This window comes from Rattus norvegicus, chromosome 9, assembly GCF_036323735.1.
Source record: "Rattus norvegicus strain BN/NHsdMcwi chromosome 9, GRCr8, whole genome shotgun sequence".
In the NCBI taxonomy this organism is placed as follows: Eukaryota; Metazoa; Chordata; class Mammalia; order Rodentia; family Muridae; genus Rattus; species Rattus norvegicus.
Window position 1 is genome coordinate 68,004,953 of NC_086027.1, and position 21,527 is coordinate 68,026,479.

The window sequence follows — 21,527 nt, forward strand, 5'->3', positions numbered from 1 at the left end:
AGGTCCCGTAAGTGAAGCAGAGGCTGCCTCTGTGTCTGGTCCCTGCCATTGGCTCCCCTCCCCTACCTGGACTGTCTGGTTGGAGCTCAGTGGGAGAAGATGGTCCTGGTGGGACCAGATGACCCAGAATGGATGGTACCTAAGGGGTGCTCCCCTTCTCAGAGGAGCAATGGGGGGGGTGAATTTGTAAGGGTGGGACTGACAAGAGGGGGGGGGCTGTGATCGGGCTGTAAAGTAAATATGAATTATTGGAGAAGAAAGTTCTTTAAAAAAGAACCTGAAAATAGAGTTGTCACCTGACCTGGTTCCATCGCTTCCAATACAGAAGAATTCAGTCAGCACACACTAGAATCAGCCTCCTCATACTCATGGAGATTGCAGCCCACAGCCTAGACACCCAGGATGGACGGAATGGGCATCTAAAGTGTAGCATATGCACACAGTGAAGTTTTATCCAGTCACAGAAGAATAAGACTATACCATTTCCAGGAAAAATATGGGACTGGAGATCATTGTGTTAGACATAATAAACCAGATTTACAAAGACCAATGCTCTCTTGTAACTGGAATTTAGGAAAAAGAAAGGGGTTATAAAAGTAAAGGGGAAGCTATTAGTGATTTAGAAGAAGGAAGAGTGGAGGAGATGCCTTGCTTGTTATTTTGCATGCATGCATGCATTCATTCATTCATTCATTCATTCATTCATATCTGCATGTTATGAGGAGAGCACACGTGCCACAGTGCACATGTAGAGGGCAGAGGACAGAGGAGTCAAGTTGTTTCCTGCCCTGGGAGATCCAGAAATCAAATTCAAATCATTAGACTTGGTGCAAGTGCCTTTATTCACTCAGCCATCTTCCCTAGATTCAGGACTAAAAATTATCTTTCCTACTCAACACTTAATTAAAATAAACTTCACAAAGACATATAGAGCACAGATGAAATGCTCTAGAATTTCAGTAAAACTCAATATAATAAAGCTTTTAAGAAATAACTGAATCATTTTAACTATTAATGAATCTTGTAACTCAACAGATTAATACTAATTTATAAAGAATGTGTTCATTTATTTTGTGTGTAAATGTGTGTATGCTTGAGTGTATGTATGCACACTGCATGTATACATGCAGATACTCATGGAGGCCAGAAGGGGGACGACGTCAGATCCCCGAAAACTGGAGTGACATCCTGACGTGGGTTTTGGGAGCCAAACACAAGCTATTTTCAAGGACAGCAAGTAGTCTTGACTACTGGACTATCGGTCACTATTTTAAAGAAAGCTTTGAAATATATTTAAGCTTTTAAGAAGCTTAACTATAAGCAGAAGTAATTTAATGGAGTATGGCTTCAGGGCAGAGTGCATACACCCCCAGCTCATTCACATCCCAGCACTATGACCCCGACAAAGTCCCATGGTACCTCAGTTTCTTCACTGTAAAGATAAATTTTTAAAAATGTGTGTCTGTGTGTCTGTCTGTGGGGCAGAGGCGGGGGAAGAAGAGAGAGACTTGGGGTTGTTGAAAACAATTAGAGGTGCGTATATGAGAGGAATATATAAGCGGAGAAAAAATAATGGGAGAGTGGATGAAGAAAGGGTAGAGAGGTATCGGGGAAACAGGAAGAGCAAGGGAAGCAAACCTTATTTATGACACACGATTGGAGCCTCCCTCACACAGCCTCATGGCAGGGAGGAGTGTGCTGAGGATGGCCCTGCACAGCACTTCACACACAGCACAGGCCTCGCCAGAGCAGCAAAGCGCTGGGAACTCCAAAGGAGAAAGCACTGCTCTGCCTCCTGTCTGAATTTCCCCCAAAGATATAAGCAGTTGGAATTTTTGAAACTGTAAAGACACACCGCCATATTGAGATGAGAGTTTTCACATTACCTGTACAGAAAAATACTTCACCTCATCGAACTTAAGTACAAGGTTCTTCTCGTTATTAACAGCTTTCAAGTGACGAATTTTTGTACATTTCACAATGTGGTTTACGGAGATACGCATGAACAGATTAAAATGCTGTTGGGCGATGACTACACATAGAATATTTAGGAAACAAGTCGTATTGTGATTGATCAAATAACACACTAAAAATTTATTAAACAATCAAGACCAAAATATAAAAATCAACCAAGTAGATAGAGAAAGTAATATCAGAGTAAGTTAAGCAACAGAAAAAAATTCAGAATGGTATTTTTTGCCTCTCATTGCTCGGCACCATGTCAGCAGTGACGTTTGCTCTTCTCTCCAGACCTACTACATCCGTCTTCTCACCTCGTCACCACAATCCCTCTGTAAACTTTCTATATATTAATTTTAAAGTGACTAAGTATCTATGATACATAGCTGACGTCGTTTTCCGGATATAATTATGTATAAAGGTTTTTAAATAAGCATGTAATTGAGAACAACTGATTCTTAGGATAGAATTTACAGCAAAGTGTTCTACTCTAATTCATTATAGGCTTCATTTTCAATGTACTGTATTGCTTTAAGTACTGCATGAATTTAAAAACTGTTTTCAAAATTTAAGTATCTTAAAACATCTTTATAGAAAAAAATTTTTTAAAAACTCATATTATACAAAAAAAGAAAGGAAGGAAGACAGACAGACCATCAGACCATCATGAGAGTAGTTTAAAAATAAGAATGGAGGAATCTGGTAGTTCAAACTCTAATCCCAACACTTGGGAGGCTGGGACAAGAGGACGGAGAGGCCAGCCTGGGCTATATAGCAAGACTTAGTCTCAGAGAACCAAAAGACAATGCACTAATTTAAAGTAAATTATTTTTTAAATATTTAAGAGAAGTAGACTTGTTGCTTATAAAAAAAATCAGCATTATATCTAAGGATAAAACATATTTTTACTTTACATGGAGATCAAGGTAAATCACAGCTGGCCAATTTTTTCTTCTCTTTTACTTCGACACTAAAGAGTGGGATTTACTTACTTTTGCTGTCCTTGAACCTGAGAAAGCATTTATGATCAGTATTTATGAACACTCTAACATAAACTCAATGAATGTGACTAAAAATGGAGTTAGGATGGATGAGGCAAACATCAAAGTGTAGCATTTAAGAGAACGTGAAAACTATGGTGATCAAGATCTTTTTTAATGTGTATAATGTTTTTAAACTGACTTGAGTGCCGCATATAAGAGGTCATGTGATAGGACAAGCATTCTTGTGAGCCCCGCCCACCAGCCCCGCCCCGCGCCCGCCCCGCCCTGGCTGCCCCTCTCCCAGTCCCTCCTACCCTGGCTGGCTCCCCCAGCCCCGCCCACCTTTGCTGCTCCCCCCAAGTCCCGCCCACCCTGGCTGCCCCCCTCCCAGTCCCTCCCACCCTGGCTGGCTCCCCCAGCCCCGCCCACCTTGCTGCCCCCCCAAGTCCCGCCCACCCTGGCTTGCCCCCCTCCCAGTCCCTCCCACCCTGGCTGGCTCACCCAGCCCCGCCCACCTTTGCTGCCCCCCCCCCCAAGTCCCACCCACCCTAGCTGGCTCCACTCTGAAACACCAGACCTGCTAGTCCCCTTCAAAGGCCAAACTGCAACCAAAGCTAAGAGGCTCTGAAGCACAAGGACCATTTAGTAGGCAAGCAGAGGATTAGATGATAAGAATGCATAGTGTTTCGAGCTGCTGTGTTTTCAAGTGGTAAGTCAGCAATGAGTAACCCAAAACCGAAAGATGGGGTGATACTGGCATCTACAGACCAAAAGGATACAACGCTGAGTAAACTGTCTACAGCTCTTTATATGAATCGCCAGACAGCCCACCTATAACAACCAAAGCAAAAATATAAAAGTCAGGCACAGGAGTAAGCTATTAACTTTCTTACACTTTACATTGAACTGTATTTAGTTCTTTTCATTATTTATTTACTCATTTACATAAGCAAAGCCCCCCCCCCTTCTCTCTCCTCAGTCCAGTCCTTACATCCCTCCCCCATTCAAACCTGTGTCCATGGGGCTCACAGAGACTGTATTTAAAATTTAAAAACACAGTTGTGTTGGTTTTTTTTCCCCACTACAAACACTTTGTTATTTGTTCTCATTAGAAGTATGATTTCTCGGGGTTGGAAAGATGACTCAGTGATTAATTGCGCATGCGTGCGTGTAATAGCATATGTGTGGTGGTCAGAGGACAGCTTGCAGAAGTTAGTTCCTTCCTTCTACCATGCAGGTCCTGGGGTGGGACAGGTCCTCAGGCTTGGAAGAGACAAGTGTTTATCCACTGGATCATCTTACCAGCCCAAGCAATGCATCTTCTAAGCATGCAGAAAAAAAGTCACATGGAAATCTATTACTTCTGAGGTTTGGTAGGGGGTGGAGGATGGAGGAATGATGAAGGGTCAATTTTCAAACCGTTGGTCAATCTGGAAATAAGTGTAATCACTTAATGAGCTCAACAAGAATATTGGTTCACAGGATGTTAGCAGTTCTTAGGTGGGGCTCCAAATTGGTGCCTTGCAGGACATTAGCATATCTTGTCATGTGGGACAACTGGGAATCTTCATTATAGAAAACATTATTTCTGTGAATAAGAATGTTTATTATAATTTTGGTGAATATGTAATGGTTTATGACTCAAAACATTCTTGGTCATGTTTATCATAGAGGACTATTTTTCACATACGCTTTAATTATCAGATAATGAATATCAATTGTTTCATATCACATTAGAAATAATTTGTTCAGGCTTATTTAAGCTTAACTCATACATACCACATCTCCAAATGGTATCAAATTCTGTGTTTGATTTGCTACAACCATTTCATCACTCTGAGACCCTTGAAGAGTTTTCCTTAGCATCTATAATGAAAATAAACAAATTTAACAATTTAGAAGAGAGCATAGACCATAAATGGATAAAATATTACTGCAATTTAATATTTCCAGGATCTATTAATTATCTGGTGCTCTAGGCAGTGGATGTGACTATGAGTGGATGCAATAGATGGAGACTCATTTCTATCTTCAGTAAGTTTAATAGTAGGTGAGTGGGGGTTGGGGATTTAGCTCAGTGGTAGAGCGCTTGCCTAGCAAGCGCAAGACCCTGGGTTCGGTCCCCAGCTCCGAAAAAAAGAAAAAAGAAAAAAAAAGTAGGTGAGCAAAGAAAATATACATAACTAAATATGGAATTATCAAGGAAATCAGAAAATGGCATATGTGCATGAACTATGGGCATTGGGCTTGTTAACGAGGTGGACACAGATCAAGGAATGTTGAAACATTTGTAAGATCACGTCATCCAGTTACTTCCAGTATGGGGATCCCCTGAACCAGGACCTCTATTATTCAAATATAATTATGTCAAAAAGAGAAACACAGATGAAACACAGGGCACGTTAGAAAGGGCATCACAACTTCCAGATTTTCTATAAGGAGAGACTTAAGATAAAAATTCCAGTACAAACCTGTGGGGGCAGAGATCAAGACAAGAAAATCCATAAGCAAATGTGGCAGCTAGAGAAGGGGAGAGGCAAAAGAATAGAGAAAATCAAAGAGAAAGTCCAACACTGCAAAAATTCTGACTCCAGGTGGTGCCACACTGGCCAAGTCAAGAGCCCTAAAGGAAAGGAGCAGATCCAGCTGTGGCCTCCTTAGAAGAGTAATGGTTCTCTGGGAAGAAGACAGAGGAAAAAGTGGGTTCCCTGAACACATGACAGTAAAGAGAAAGAAAGGTGTTGTGGGAAAATTAAGGCTAAATAACAAATAAGAACCACCAATCACATTAATGTCACCCTTTCACCTGTCACCTATAAACTGCACTTTCATTCCTATAAACTGCACTTCCACAAACTTTTTAAAAGCATGGTGCACTTGATCATGCACAAAAAGTGACTAGGAGTAAGAAAAAAAACAAATCAACTGCATTAAAACTTATTATAGGAAGGGAATTGGGAGGTATTTTTATTGACGGCTATTCTCCTCCTATTGGAAGCCTCCTCCCTGAGACCTGGCTCTCATAATATGTGCAGGTGTTAGCAAGCTGCCAAGGAAGAAAAGCAATCCAGAGTCCTACCACAACAGTCACTAGCCCAGCAAGACAGCTCCAATGGAACAACAGTGACACCTTTATCTTGCAGGTAAACAACTGTCTAGATGAACCCAATACTAGCTTATGGGAGGGAATTCATGGCCAGCACTGTAAATCTGGCCAACTGCATGTGACTTGAGAAGTCACAGACACTAAAGGAGAACCTACAATTAACATTTTTCTAAACTAATATAATTTCTAACTATATTCTAATTACTTGTCCTTACACTCATGGATAAATGTACCTCTCACTCCATCAAAGAAATTTCTTTTTGCAATAGAGACTATTGTAGAGATTCGCAACTGGTCAAAATAGGGTCCCCAAACCCAACTGATACATCTGCGATGCCACCCAGACACCCGAGGGAAAATCACGCAAGGGGCAGAGAACAGGGAGGAGGCAGAGGAGCAGGACACCTCACGACTTGCTGAGGAGGCCTTGAGTGAATAAAGAACAAATGGATGAATCTCTGAGTGAATTTGTATTGCTGACAGAGTCATGGCCATGTCAAGGACCAGTGCCTCAGACCTCTAGGAGCTTGACAAAGCCACAGCCTAGGTCAGGCTGAGAGGGATGTCTGAGTGTGAATGTGGGCAGTGTGTGTAAAAATTAGCAACTGTAGCTTCCTCCTCCTTCGTGTTACAGCCTGAGACTGCTCACCTCCAGAGAGACCTCCTACCCGGGCTAACCCTTGTCCCCTGTGCTGTATGTAACAAACACACTGGGGTTCTGGCTTGCTGTGTTGTGGGTGCAGCTCCATCACAGCATAAATAGCTCGCATGACCCCATCTTTTCTGTATATGTATCTGTCAGTTCTTCATTTCTTCACTGCCCCTAGTCAGATTTTCAGGGTTCCAGGACCCAAGCCATGAAGGGTCTACCATGATGTAGACATGACAGGGGAATTGCACCCATGACGTCTTAACAATATGGTTGCCTGAACAAGACCTGCATGATGAGAACACCAGCTGACATGCCAGTGTGAATGGGGAGATTCCACAAGGTCCGCCTCTAGCTAAAGAGCCACTGCTAGCCAATGATTACTGAGAAAAGAGTCCATTTTCTCAAGGGATGGCCAGCAAAGATTGTCCAATCCCAATGGTCAGGCCTGGCACATGGATATAGGAGCAACACAAAATGAACTCAGTGGGGTGAATTTACAATAGTAAATTCAACAATAATTCAAAATGAAAAAAAAGAAGTTGTTTATCAATTCAAGGTAATGTCAGAAATGGGTTAGAATTAAGTGCCCAAGATAGCATGAATTCAAGTGAAATTTAATAAGGGCAGTGAAGGAGGCAGGAGTAATATGATGAGAGCAAAATGAGACAAAGACACAGTACCAAGACATAATTGAAGGAAAATGCAAAAACAAAACACTGAGAAAAGAACTAATATTAAAATCAAAATCTCTGAGAAACTTTTTTAGGCAAAAAGAGGAAAAATTGAGTCACAATGACATATCTACTCTCAAGATATACCTAGACTCTACCTAGAACCTACACTCTATGCAGGTTAAAGACTAGCTTTGCTATGTTATCATAAAGAGTACCATAAAAGCCAAAGTGTCAGTAATAGGGGGGTGATAGACTAAGAGAACCGCATGAAGGGGAGAGAGGTTATCCCAGAGTATGCCTCGTGCATTTAACCGTCAAGTGTGTCATGTTCTGTCTGTAAAATAGCATATCTATAGATCACTTTTAGAAGTATGAACATTTTAACAATATTAATTCTTTTCATTTATTTGTATTCTCTTCAATTCATCAATGTTTCATAGTTTTCAGTGTAGAAGTAGTTTGCTTCTTTGGTTAAATTTATTCCTAAGAGCTTTATTTTTATAACTATGAACAAATGCAAATGTTTTCTTGATTTTTTTCAAGTCATTTTCTGTAAGTATACAGAAGCACTAACAATTTTTTCATGTTCCTTTTGTAACTCCCAAATTTACAGAACTTTCAGTTAATTCTGACAGTTTTGTGGCAAAGTTTTCTCCTATAGTGTCATTTATCCATAAACAGTGACAGTTTGACTTCTCCCTTTTCAACCAAGATGCCTTTCTCCTTACATGATCGTTTAGGCTAGGACTTTCAATACTATGTTGAACAGAAGGGCATCTTTACCTCATTCTATATCTAAGAAAAGCTTTCTATTTTGTCCTTATTCAGTATGTTTGCTGTGGGTTTGTCATATATGGCCTTTACTGTCTTCACATATGTTCCTTGTGTGCTGAGTTTCTTGAGAGATTTTTAATCATAAATGAACAGTAGGGATATATCTATATATCTATATATCTATATCACATTTTATATATTAGATATTCAACATATTAGATATGTAATATGTATTTAAATATATTAGATTACATAGATCATGGATGGTGAATTCTAAGTATATAATATACATACATATATATATATATATATATATATAGTATTAGATCTCAAAATGCTCCCATACTCTCTCTCAGGATGCAGTAAAAGAGCCATGTGAGAGGCCAGGTCTTTCATTCCCATTGGTATAACAAGACAGAACCACTGTCTTGTACCTTCACAGCATCAGTGTACACCAACCACAGGAGAGCCGAGATTTCCATTCACACTCAGTAGTACTAAGTACAAGTCTCCTTCCTGCTGGGATGATATCCAAGGAGGCCCATTGAACTATAAGAACTTTCCCTATCACCCAGCAAGTACAAGGCAACCTCTAATGCAGGCTGGATTTTCCTACTGCAATAAACTAAAAGTAGAAGTAGTAACAAAAATCTATAAACACGTGGGCACTAAACAACATACTTCTAAATAGCTCATGTCAGAAGGTAAAATACCTCTGAAGAAGAAATGCCACAGGAGAGCAGAGAGAACTAGAAACCTAGCTTAAAGAAACAGCTGTCTTTACACCCACTATTGCTGGACTGCGATCAGTATGACTTTTCAGCATTAATTTCCCAATTTAGTGTTAAATATTTTTCAAGAATTACTTGTTTAGTCCTTAAAATATACAACAAATTCTTAGTTGACAGTTTTTTATTAAATGCTTAAAAGCTGGGTATGGTGGCACACACATTTAATGATGCATTTGCAGAGAGAGGCAAAAGGATCAAGAGTATAAGGATAGCCTCAGCTACAGAGCAAGCTCAAAGCCAGCCTAGACTATGATGCCCTGTCATATACGGAAATCATTTAACAATTACAGTGATTTTTCTACATGATTTTCATATTCTACAATGTTATCAGTTCTAACAAGTTTCTGTTATTGTAGTTAAGATTTTTTTTTAATGTGTAAAGCAAACAGAAAATTTCATTCCTTTCCTTCATATTTGGATTTTTATTCCTGTTTTCTTGTTTAATATGGTGCCTTAAATACAAATACAAGAGCAGGCCTCTTAGACATGGCCTCGAAGTCAGAGGGAAAGATTCCTGCTTTTCCCATCTGCGTGTAACGTCCACTGTGGCTTTTCAGGCACCACATGCCAAAGACCTACTATGATTTCACATTCATAGTGGTACTGTCCTCGGTCACTGAAAAACAAGTGACTTCAGTGTCTATGCATAGCTGATGGGAGAAAACCCAGTCACACTTATAACTTTAGCCTTGGGGGTGGGGGAGGGGGAGAAAGGAAGAGGGGGGGAGGGAAAAGGAAGGGGAAGGGAGAGGGGAAGGGGGAAGAAGGGGGAGGGAGAGGGAGAGTGGGAGAGAGGGAAAGAGAATGTGTATGTATCATGTATGTGTGTGTGTGTGTGAGAGAGAGAGAGACAGAGATAGAGACAGAGAGAGAGACAGAGACAGAGAGAGACAGAGACAGAGAGAGACAGAGTTAGAGACAGAGACAGAGAGAGACAGAGATAGACAGAGAGAGACAGAGATGGTTCTGCTCTTTTATTCTAGGTTAACCCAACAGACACAGAAAGACAAGACTGCCACACTCTCATTTATATATGGAGAGTGAAAGCTCTTGCAAATAAAGACTAGAGTGTAGAGGCTGCAGGGAGAGCAGGCAGACAGGTGGAGAGATGGTGGCTAAAGTGTGTATAGTTTCAGTGATCTATTGAATAGAATGGTGAATATAGTTAATAATAATGTATTGTATATTTCAAAGTGCCTGGAATGCATGGGACCCAGAAATCTAATACTGACATTTTTCATAAAAAATAATAGTTACAATAAACAATTGATTCAATTATTCAATAAGTCAACTATTCAATATATCTGCAATCATTTTGTTATTGTAACACACATGCAAACACACCACATCTGTGGCTTAATTGTAGTTTAAAGTAACTACTTCTAATTACCATATCATAAATATCCCAAACTATGATATAGTCTGCATTTATTTAAGTGAAACATCATGTTTATTATGTTTATATTCTTTATCTTGGAAGTCTGCTTTGTTAAGGTCTCACTCTGTAGGCAGGCTAACGTGGAGTTCAGTAGACAGCCTAAGCGTTGTCAAAACCACAGGTATGCTCCTGCCCTGGTCTTCCAAACGCTGCAGGTACTGGCAGGAGCTCCTCTCCCGGCTGGGAAGTCAATTTTGAGTGTGTGCATCAATAGATATAAGATGGTGGGATCCTTTAAGAAACCTTCTTCACAGGCCACTCATGCTCAGCTCCTTTGGCCCTGACAATGGTGCTGCCTCCCTCACACTCGTACCTGTGGGCTTTCCTTCCTCAGCTGAGTACAGCGCTCTTGAACAGCAGTGACACCCACAAAGCAAGTATCTGCCGAATTCCTATTAAAATCTTGGCAAAGGTTCTAAAAACATCACCTAAAGACTTTGATTCGACCTAGAATTTCTGCTGAGCCAAGGAAGAGACTGACTTCAGATAATCCCACCGGGCTTTCCATCTCAAGAATTCAGCCCCACTTTGAAAAGTCCCCCCCCCCCCCCGTGACACTTTTGCTGGAAAGCCTGTGCTGCCTTTCACACCATCTACACTCCATCTCCAGTCGACACTCTTCTTAGCCACATTCTTCCATTCCACAGATCTTTCTGAAAGCCCACGAACCTACAGTCACCTTTTGCTAAAATGCTCTCACTTCCTAGTCCTCACTGGGCCTGTTATCCGTAATTAGTTAGCAATTACCCACATGGTGGCACAGCTGCATGTCTGGCACCTGCCTGACTCCAGCTTCAAATATTCTTGCCCTCAAATGGTCAATGCTGGTGTTGAAAGCAGATAGGTAAAAACATAAGTAATAACAACTACATTTTCATCGCTATACAAAACAGTTATCCAAAGGAAAGCCTTTGTCTCCACTTGCCCAGCCCACTCTTCTACATTAGAGGAAGACTCACAATTTCATTAGCCAAGTCCTCATTATGTAAGGAATCGGTCACTCAATGTGTATTCTTTTTAGCATTATTTTCCTTGCCAAGTTTAACAACAATGGCTTCCCTTTACCTTCTTGGGTTCTTTGTCTCTACAAAACAATGACCATCACAAAAAAACAAAACCTAGAGTTGCAGAATAAAGTATAAGGTCTTACCTAATTCTGTGAACATGAATGACTGACTCCGGGTAGAAGGCTTCCCTAGGAAGTGCTAGGTGACAGCAGACACAGCAACACTCCATGCTGCACTTAACCCCAGAGTATGGTACTTGCCTGCTGAATGGGTCAATCACTTGGATGGCCTTATCTAGTAGAGTTCCTAGTCTAACTTTACAGATGAATAAGGAACGATGAGAAAAATTCAGGCTGGAGAGATGGCTCAGCGGTTAAGAGCACTGACTGCTCTTCCAGAGGTCCTGAGTTCAATTCCCAGCAACCACATGGTGGCTCACAACCATCTGTAATGGGATCTTTTGTGCCCTCCTCTGGCATGTAGGCATACATGCAGGGAGAACATATTATATACATACAAAAAATTTTTTTAATTTAAAATTTTTTTCTTGGAAAAATTTAAAGTGGCATATGTGAAGAACTATAATAAATTGTGGTTTTTTTTAAGCAAATGGAAGGGTGGAGAGACAGGAGATTCCCAGTCCTTGCTGGCTGTCAGCCTAACTCCAAGTGAGAGGCTTTCTAAGGGGGAGGATAATCGAATAGATAAAGCAGTAAACTAAGTGTCCTTCTCTGACCTCTGCATGTATATGCACATATATGTGTGCTTACATCGTACACACATAAACATATACACAAAATATTAAATGAAATAAATTGACATTACAACTGGATTTTCAAAACATGCTTTTCAAATATGGTAATGGTTTGTTTTGGATTAATAAATAAAATATAACTAAAATCAATCAGAAACCCTCCTCCCTGCCTTGTTTCTTTGGTTTGTTCATTCACTCCCTTCTTTCTTTACCTACAGCTACTAGGAGAGTTACTCAGACACCGAACCCTGCCACAGTTTCACTTTTTATTTGGAAACCCTGGGTTCCCCAGGTTGCCCAGTGTGACAGGCATGTCTGGAATCTGTGGACTTCCTCCCTCTGCTTCTAGAGAAGCTGCAATGATAGGCCTAGGCCACCAAGTCTGTTTCTCACTTTAAAAATTGAGGGTTTTAAAATTTAGAAGTTGCCACGCACATGCATGACAAACATTGGTTGTAGGTGCTAATATATTTTCTACTGATAAGGATGCAATCAGAGAAATTTAGAAATACCCTATTGTGTCACATTAGACACTTGTAATTACTACTATTATTATTTTGCTTTCCTAAACTGACCTCTCTGGAGACATAATGGTCCCATATCCCATGCATGTGTCATATATCTGAATCAATATACATCGTGCTAAAGTCAAGGAGTTATTGGGTCTATCCTCACTCAAGAGGCTCTAAGGGAAAACCTGTCCTTGTCTCTTTAGACTCCTTGCTGAATCACTCCTATCTCTGTTTCTGCATTCACACCAGCTTTTCCTCTTCTGAGCATGCCCAGATCTTTTTCTAAGTCTCTCCTATGAAGACATTTGTGGTTTATAGGGACAATCTTTTTGTCAGGATAATCTCCCCACTTCGAGCTTCTAAATTCCATCACATCTGCAAACTTTATTTTGCTGCATAAGGTAATTTCTACAGCTATGCAACCATTCTTCCAACAGAAACATTTCTGATGAACTGAAAGAATCCTTCAAAAGACACAAATGGCCTCTGCTGATGTAACTGCACGGAGGTCATGCAAGAATCACCAGAGCCTACCTAGCCACCACACCCACACCAATGCAGTCTACCAAAGTTAGTCTCCAAGTCTGCACAGCCATCAGCATAGATCTCTAATGAACACACACAAATCAAGGAAACATGACATCACCAAAGAACAATTTCCTAATAAGCAACCCCAAGACATGGAGATCTACACATTTCTGTAGAGGGCATTCTCAATGACTGTTTTAAGGATGCCCAGGGAACCAAAGAACACAGATAGCAATTCAACAAAAATCACAACAGCAAGACACAAAGGTTCGGAGTTAAACACAGATTAACACAGCTAAACATTCTACAGCTGATTGACAAGATCAATCAAAAAATGTAACAGAAACTGTGGTTGCTTGAATAGGTATAGCCACCATAGACTCGTGTGTTTAAATGCTTGGCCCATAGAGAGCGGCACTATTAGGAGGTGTGCCTTGTTAGAGTAGACGTGAGGTGTGTCACTGTGGGGACAGGTTTTGAGGTCTCTTATGCTCAAGCTATGCTGAGTGTGACTTAGTCTCTTGCTGCCTGGAGATCTGATCAAGATGTGGAACTCTCTACACCTCCAGCACCATGTCTGCCTGCATGCTGCCATGCTGCCTGCTATGATGATAATGGACTAAACTTAAACTAGTCCCAATTATGTTTTTCTTTATAAGAGTTGCCATGGTCATGTTGTCTCTTCACAGCCATAAAACCCTAACTAAGACAAAGAGTATCAACAGTGGATTGATCAAGCAGAAGAAAAAATATGTGAGTTTCAAGAAAATCCAGAAACTTAACTATCTAGTTACACAATTTCTTTAAGAGTGAAGGTAAATTTACAGAAAAGTCATAATATCCTAACATTGTCACAGTGGCATATAAATCACTTACCTGACATGAAAGTTAGACAAAATTATCAAAATATTGTTATGAATACTTGACATTTAACACAAGATAGTTATATATGTAAGTGGTATCACCAAGCCAACATGGTGGAAGGTGTAGAAAAGAAGTTTTTGTATATGATCAAAGTTAAATTGTTATAAACTTAAGACTATAGCTATAGGTGTTCTATGTAAGCTTTACAGGAAACACAAAGACAAGAACTACAGTAAATACTCTAAGAAAAAGAAGGAGAAAGGAATGAAGACATTCCTAGAAAACTGTCAAATCATAAAAGACAGGGATAAAGAACTAACATATCTAAAGAATGATGAACAAGATGGCAATAATAGGTACTTTAAATAATTTATGTGTAAGTAGATCAATTCTCCAGTCAAAAGATGGAGAATACTCAAATGATTAAAACAAAACAAGATGGTCACAATTGCAGAGCCCTGTAATCTCAACACTTGGGAGGCTAAGGCAGGAATACTGGTCTGTGTAATACAGTGAGACCCTGTAACACATGAGAAAAATAAATGAGATTATTATATAATAATTAATGGGTCAAGCATCAAGAAGATTATGATAATTGTAATTATATATTCATCTAATATCAGAGTACATAAAAACATTAATATACCTGAAGAGAGAGATGCAGTACAATACAACTGGGATTCAATACTCTATTCTTTTTAAATTTTTTAATACAGGACCTAGCTCATGATAGCCACTAGTGCTAGTATTGCTGTGAGGAAACACCATGAACAAAAGTAAGTTGGGAAGGAAAATACTTATTTGGCTTACACTTCCACATCATTGAAGGAAGTCACAATAGAAACTCAAACAGGGCAGGAACTCAAGAGCTAATGCAGAGGCCATGGACGGATGTTACTTACTGACTTGCTTCTCATGGCTTGCTCAACATGCTTTCTTATAGGACCAGGACCACCAGCCCAGGGATGGCACTACCCACAATGGGCTGGACCCCTCCCCATCAATCAATAATTTGCCTACAGCCAAATCTTATAGGCATTTTTCCAAATGAGGTTCCTCTTCTCTCATGACGCTAGCTTATGTCAGGTTGACTTAAAATTAGACAGTACAACATACAAGTCCACTGCTATCCCCACAAGTACCCACTGTTAACAATGAACAGGTTTTCAGGCATAAAATCAATAAGGAAACATTAGATTCAAAACTATACTTTATACTGAGAGATCCTGATAACACACAGAATATTTCATCCAACAGCAGCAGAGCACAGGATCTTCTCTAGGGCAGGTGGCACATTCTTCAGAATAGATTACTTCCACAAATGTGTTACACTGTATCAAGTATCTTTTCTGACCACAACAATATGAAATTAGAAATCAGTAAAAAGGAGAAACTGGGAAAATTCACAAGCATATGGAACTTACACAAAAACAGCAGAAACCTGGAGAACCAATAGGTGAAAGAAATGAAAGGACAAATTTAAAAATACTCTAGGCAAACAAAAATGGTTCTACAACATCCAAAACTTACGAAATGCTGCAAATGAAGTTCTATGGGGAAAGCTGACGACAGCAGAGGCCTATCCCAAAAAAGAAAGCTCTCATTTAAGCAAACTTTACAACTCGGCGAAGGAAGGAAAAGAAAAAAAGAAAGCTCAAATAACAAAGAAAGGAAGGAAGGAAGGAAGGAAGGAAGGAAGGAAGGAAGAAAGAAAGAAAGAAAGAAAGAAAGAAAGAAAGAAAGAAAGAGAGTAAAGTTAATGACTAGAGCTCAGGAAAGGAATTGTACTAATTAACAAAGCAAGGAATCATCAGAAGACTATTTTTATTTAAAATGTTTATTTATTTGTCATATATATATATATATATATATATATATATATATATATATATATATATATATATATATGGGTGTTTCGTACGCATGTATGTCTTTGCATTGCATGTATGCCTGGTGCCCAAAGAGGCCAGAAAGGGTGTTAGATCACCTGAAACTGGAATCACAGGTGGCTGTGAGCTACCACCTAGGCGCTAGGAATAAATCCAGGTCCTCTGGAAATGCAGCCAGTACTCTTTATTGCAGAACCATCTCTTCAGCTCTACTATTTTAATTTTTATATTTATCACAAAGGAGTCTATATTAAGGGAGCAATATATATATAGTATATATGAAAGAAGTTTGGGAAGTAATTAAAGAACTTTGAGAAAACTACAAAGAGAAAGACAAAAATCTGACAGGAAAAAAATAATTTGATCCTTCAATTCTTTCTCAAAAGATTTTAGCAGAGGCTTAAATAAACAAAGAGATGTACTCTAGCCTCCTCTCACATCTTATTGAAGTCATAAGCTATGATATATCTTAATCTGAGTGATATTTATTACCAATCTTTCCAATTCTCTCAATAATCTACCCCTTAAAAGTTTTTGGAAAAAAGTCTCTTTAAGGTGTGGCAAGCAGTTCAACCAGTAAGAGTGTCGCTGCCTTGGCCTCATGAGCTGAGTTGGTCCCCAGAACACATAACAATAACACCACAGAGTTAGCCTCCGGTCTCCACATGAGCATTGCAACAACTCTCTGTAATAATTGTCCTCGTTTGCTTCCTATTGCCGTCAAAAATACTATGGTGGACATTTGAAAGAGCCTGGCCTTCATATGCTCATATATTCGATTACTTCGTTCCCAGCAAGTAGAACTGTTTAGAAAAGAGAGGAGGTGAGGCTTTGATGGAGGAGGTGTATCACTGGGGGTAGCTTGAAGGTTTTCTGGTGGGTGTGGTCTCTCTCTCTCCCTCTCTTGTGCTGTGGATCAAATGTAAGCTCTCAGCTACTGCTCTAGAAGCATGCTCGCCTGCCTGCCTGCCTGCCTGCCTGCCTGCCTGCTGTTATGCTTCCTGTCATGATGGTCATAGACTAATCTCCTGAAACTGTGAGCCCCAGATTAAATGCTTTCTTTCATAAGCTGACTTGGTCATAGTGTCTCTAGACAGAAATAGAGAAGTAATTAAGACAATATAACCACAGGCAACTTGGGAAGGAAAAGATTTATTTCATATTACAGGGCAAGAACGGAAGCAGAGACCATAAAGAATGCTGATAACTGTCTTGCTTCCCATGGCTTGCTCCACCTGATTTCTTATACAACAAGGACCACTAGCCTGGGAGTGGCATGGTCCACAGTCACATCAACCAACCAAGACCTATAGGCACAGGCCAATCCGATAGAAGGAATTACTCAACTAAGGTCTCTTCTTAGGTGACTCTAGCTTGTGTCAAGCTGACAAAAGGAGGGAAAATACTATAACAAATAAAATTTTAAATTAAAAAAAGTATTTGAGCCTTCTAGTCACTTATTCCTCCACCTGCTTTTACTCAATTCATCCATTTTTAAAAACTTACTATGTACGCAAAGATGGCCTTAAATTTCTGATCCTTTTGCCTCCAGCTCCTGACACTCAGATTACAATCTCGTGTCACTGCCACTGTTTCTGAAGTGTTGGGGATTGAACTCAGGGTACACGTTAGGCAAATCCTCTACAAACTAAGCCACATCCCCACCACCGTTTATCTAGTTCCTCTAGTTTGTGTCAAGTTGACAAAAAGGGAAAAAAATCACTATAATAAATAAAATTTTAAATTAAAAAGAAGAAGGAATCTCTTATGCACTGTTGGAAGCTTTGCCTGAAAATAAAAAGTTTATGGCCTATTAGCAAAAGGCAAAAAATAGGAGGTTGGAGTTCCAGAAGGGACAGCCGAGTCTGAGAATAAAGAGGCATGGAGATATTTGCCCCAGAGACAGAGGAGATATGAAACTGAGGACTGGGCAACCAACCATGTGGCACTCATAGAATAGAATAAATGTGAAAATTAAGATATGAGCTAGCCAGAGACCATGCCTAGCTATATGGCCTAGGTATTTGTAGACCTAATTAAGTCTCAGAGTTGTTATTTTAGGTGCTGGAGCGAGGGTGGAAAGACACGAGGGTACAGGTGGTTCCACCTACATTCCTCTAGCTGCACCTTCAACCTGCAGTCACCATTTCAATGCTTCTTTTTCCTCTGAAGTGACCCCCAAGCTCACATCTAGGAACCAGTTAAAATAGTTTTAAACTTGAGCACATTCCTCCATTTACCCTTCTCCCTCAGGAGAACTATAGTGGAAGCTCAAAAAGATCTAGTTTAGACATTTATTTGTGGGGGGGGGGCGTGTGTGTGTGTGTGTGTGTGTGTGTGTGTGTGTGTGTGTGTGTGTGTGAAAATCTCCTTGGAGGCCGGATCTCCTGGAGCTGGCATTACAGGTGGTTGTGAGCTGAACTGCATACAGAACTGAACTCAGGTTCCTCTGCAAGCACAGCGTGTGTTCCTGACTCAGCCATCTCTCCAGTATCTCACGGTCAACATTTTAAGAAGCACCTCAGAAGACCAAACTTTGGATACAGATGAACAAAAACTAAAACAAACAACCCAACCTAGAGAGAATAATAAAGGTCGGTTATTTTTATGCTAAAGAAAACTTTACATTGAAAAGGAATCGCCATGTTCAAAACAATATTAAAAGTCACTATTCTGAGAAATAAAGCCCAAATTTCTTACGATCATGTACAATAAACTTAGCCCTTGGTCTGGATTTCAAAGCACGTCTCTCTTACAAATCTTTGTGGTTTTTAATTTAATATTATTAAAAACCTATCCTTTAGTGTGCTTTAATAGGCTCTCAATTTATCATAACCATGCTTTAAAAGCATGCTAAATTTTTGGAATTAGGAGAATCTTAGACATCAAGTAATTAATTTTACAGAGATGGCGCTCAGTGTTTTATATGTGCTATTTGTTTCTGAGTTTTTATTTTTTATTATTAATTACTTTGAGACAAAGTTTCTCAGTGTAGCCCTGCCTATCTTGAAACTTACCCAGTAGTCCAGGCTGGCCTTCTTAAGTAATAAAAGAACGTGCCACCACTGCCTCTGCTTCTGGATAATTTAACTGCACTATTTCTTAGTGATGTAAGGTCAGCAGAGGATGTGAATTTTCCTAGTAATCTTCTAATAACCTCTATAGTAAAAGGAATTACAATTTGGTTCTCCCATTATCCACATCTCCATCCCCTTGGTACCACACTAAACGCTGGAGACTTGATGAAGAGGCAGAAGAGTGCCAAGAGTTTGAGACCAACCTGGGCTACACAGCAAGTACCAGGTCGGCCTGGGTTTATGTGTTAAGGCAAAATAAAGCAAACTAAGTCCTCTCCATAGCAAAAGAAACAAGTAATAAAAATGAAGTGTCTGGGGTTTAGCACATAATCCAGATAAACTACATCTCAGTGAAGGTATTGACTTCGGGGAGCAGGTAGGGACTGTTCTTTGCCCTGTTAAAGCAGCAACTACATTATCATCTCCTTCTCAATCAGTCTTCCATATGCTAGTTGAAAAAATGAGGCTGCAGGAAGTTAAAGTAACTGCCTAATGTCTCTAGTGTCACCACCTTTCAGATGAGGGAGCTCTCAGGATTGCCAGCACTTTTAGTCCCTCCCGACCTCCCATGCTTGGCCCACCCTCCACCATGGCCGCTCACGTTCAGCAGCCGAGTTCCTGTGCCCTTGCCCTTCTCTTTGTCCTTGTCCTTCTCTGTGAGTGGTTTTCCTTCTTCATCAGCATATCGGACTGAAGAGACGTTGGATGTTTTGCTCTGCAGGAAACCCGGGGGGTTGAGGGAGCTCTTCTGGATAATGGGGTTCGGCAGCAGGGACTGGGTCCCCAAGCTGCGGTTGCTCATGATGGAAGGTCTATAGACGGAAGATTGGACGGAGCGCTTCGAGGAGACAGAAGAGATATTAGATGGATGGCTGGGAAATGCGGCTGGGGTGGTGGGAACCCTGCCCGATGTCTCTTGAGGGTTACTGATGGAAACCCTCCGGTGTCCCGGAGGAGGCAACTCCATTGCTGCATTCTCTTCAGGGCCCTCTCTGCCACTAACCTAACCGCTGCTTCCTGCGCACGCGCAGCTGTGCTGCCTTTCCCGCGCTTTCCTGGACCACGTGCTGAACGCCTGAGCTGTGTTTCAGTCGCCTGAGTGTGGAGGCTTTAGCAAGCAGGACCTTCTGCTGTGGTTCCTTGTCAGGCAGTTTCCATTTCCCCCCAGAAGCCAGAGCTCGCTGGAAGGCACCACCTCCACAGGAGGCGAGACTACCTAATTCTCAGGAGCCATCTTCTCTGCACACCAGATCTTTCTAGATTTAGAGTACCAGACATGACTTCCTATGCATTATCACCAGTGTGCCAAATGGATATTTCCAGCAACCTACTTGAACATCTTTATTTGACTGTTCCACAGACACAAGACACATTCTATTTATCTTATGTATGTATTTATTTATTTATTTATTTATTTATTTACTTATTTGGTTTTTTTTTTCGGAGCTGGGGACCGAACCCAGGGCCTTGCGCTTCCTAGGTAAGCGCTCTACCACTGAGCTAAATCCCCAGCCCCTCTATTTATCTTATTTCCTGAGCCTTTAATATGTTCCAAATTTATTTGATGTAGTAATGCCACATTTGCAAAATTATGACACTTTAAAAAAATGTATGTTGATACAAAGAACCCTTTCTCGTTACCATCCTGTTCTGGGATATCTGTCATGTAGAAAAATACAATGATTTATTTTATGGTTTTTCCAGTTTGCCTCACCAACCCCTTCTGCCCTCCCAGTATTAGAACAATTTTACCATTATACACAAAGCAAACCCAGGAACTTCCAGAACATTATTGACCATTGAACATTTAAAAATATTTTTAAAGGTGGCTCTAAGGCAAGGTGGATAGCACATTAGACTTTTAAAAACATAAAATATTTTAGATATATTTTCATACCTTAGAGCTATTATTCACTGCTATAATATTTGAAATGTCATCTTCTTTTAGGCAAGAGTCTGCTCAAGAGTCAATTTAGTTAATCTCTAGCATTAGAAATTCCAGTTTCCCCGCTCACCTCCAACCTCATCTACACACCTTTCCTAGACTCTCCACTCCCATCCCTAAGTAGATTAAGAGCCTCCGGAAAGCAGACAGTTAACCAAGTGCTCTCTCACATGCCCCACAGACACAGTTAAGTGCTGTCTCCACCCTACTGCTTGGCATGCCTCTTACACTGGGGTAGAGTAGAGTACAGAGTAGTCGCTGCTCTCCAGAATTCTTCAGAGACCAGACCTTGGTTCTGGCCTTTACCTTTCTGGCTACCTGTCATAAAATCCCAGACCCTTGATTTCCCGCGTGTTCTCAGTGTGGGTCTATGCTGCATGTCCAATGAGACTTCTCATACCAGAACATTCTGACTTTCTACAGGTCCATGTAATGTAGCATAAAGTATACCTAGCATAACAGATCAGTCTTGTTTTTGTTTTGTTACACAATGAGAGATGATTTATTTGTATTGTAAAACTATTCCCACTCGGTGGTCATGGTGGTGGCATGCCTTCGAACACAGTGCTTGGGA

At 40.4% G+C, this 21,527-nt stretch overlaps 1 protein-coding gene across 4 annotated transcripts in view; it reads right to left on the reverse strand.

Annotated features, from left to right (window-relative positions):
* Positions 1–20,041, reverse strand: part of C2cd6 (C2 calcium dependent domain containing 6) — a 95,925-nt gene extending 75,884 nt beyond the window's left edge. For 2 of the 4 annotated variants that reach the window (XM_039084095.2, XM_017596604.3), the window contains exons 1-4: positions 19,610–20,041; positions 4,722–4,808; positions 3,722–3,773; positions 1,887–2,032 (exon numbers count right to left, since the gene is read on the reverse strand). In XM_039084095.2, coding sequence (XP_038940023.1) covers positions 1,887–2,032; positions 3,722–3,773; positions 4,722–4,808; positions 19,610–19,975 — 651 coding nt within the window. In that variant the 5' untranslated portion in view covers positions 19,976–20,041. The remainder of the gene's footprint in view (positions 1–1,886; positions 2,033–3,721; positions 3,774–4,721; positions 4,809–19,609) is intronic. The other 2 variants (NM_001409059.1, NM_001024363.1) reach the window with 2 other exon arrangements.
* Positions 20,042–21,527: the final 1,486 nt, after the last annotated feature.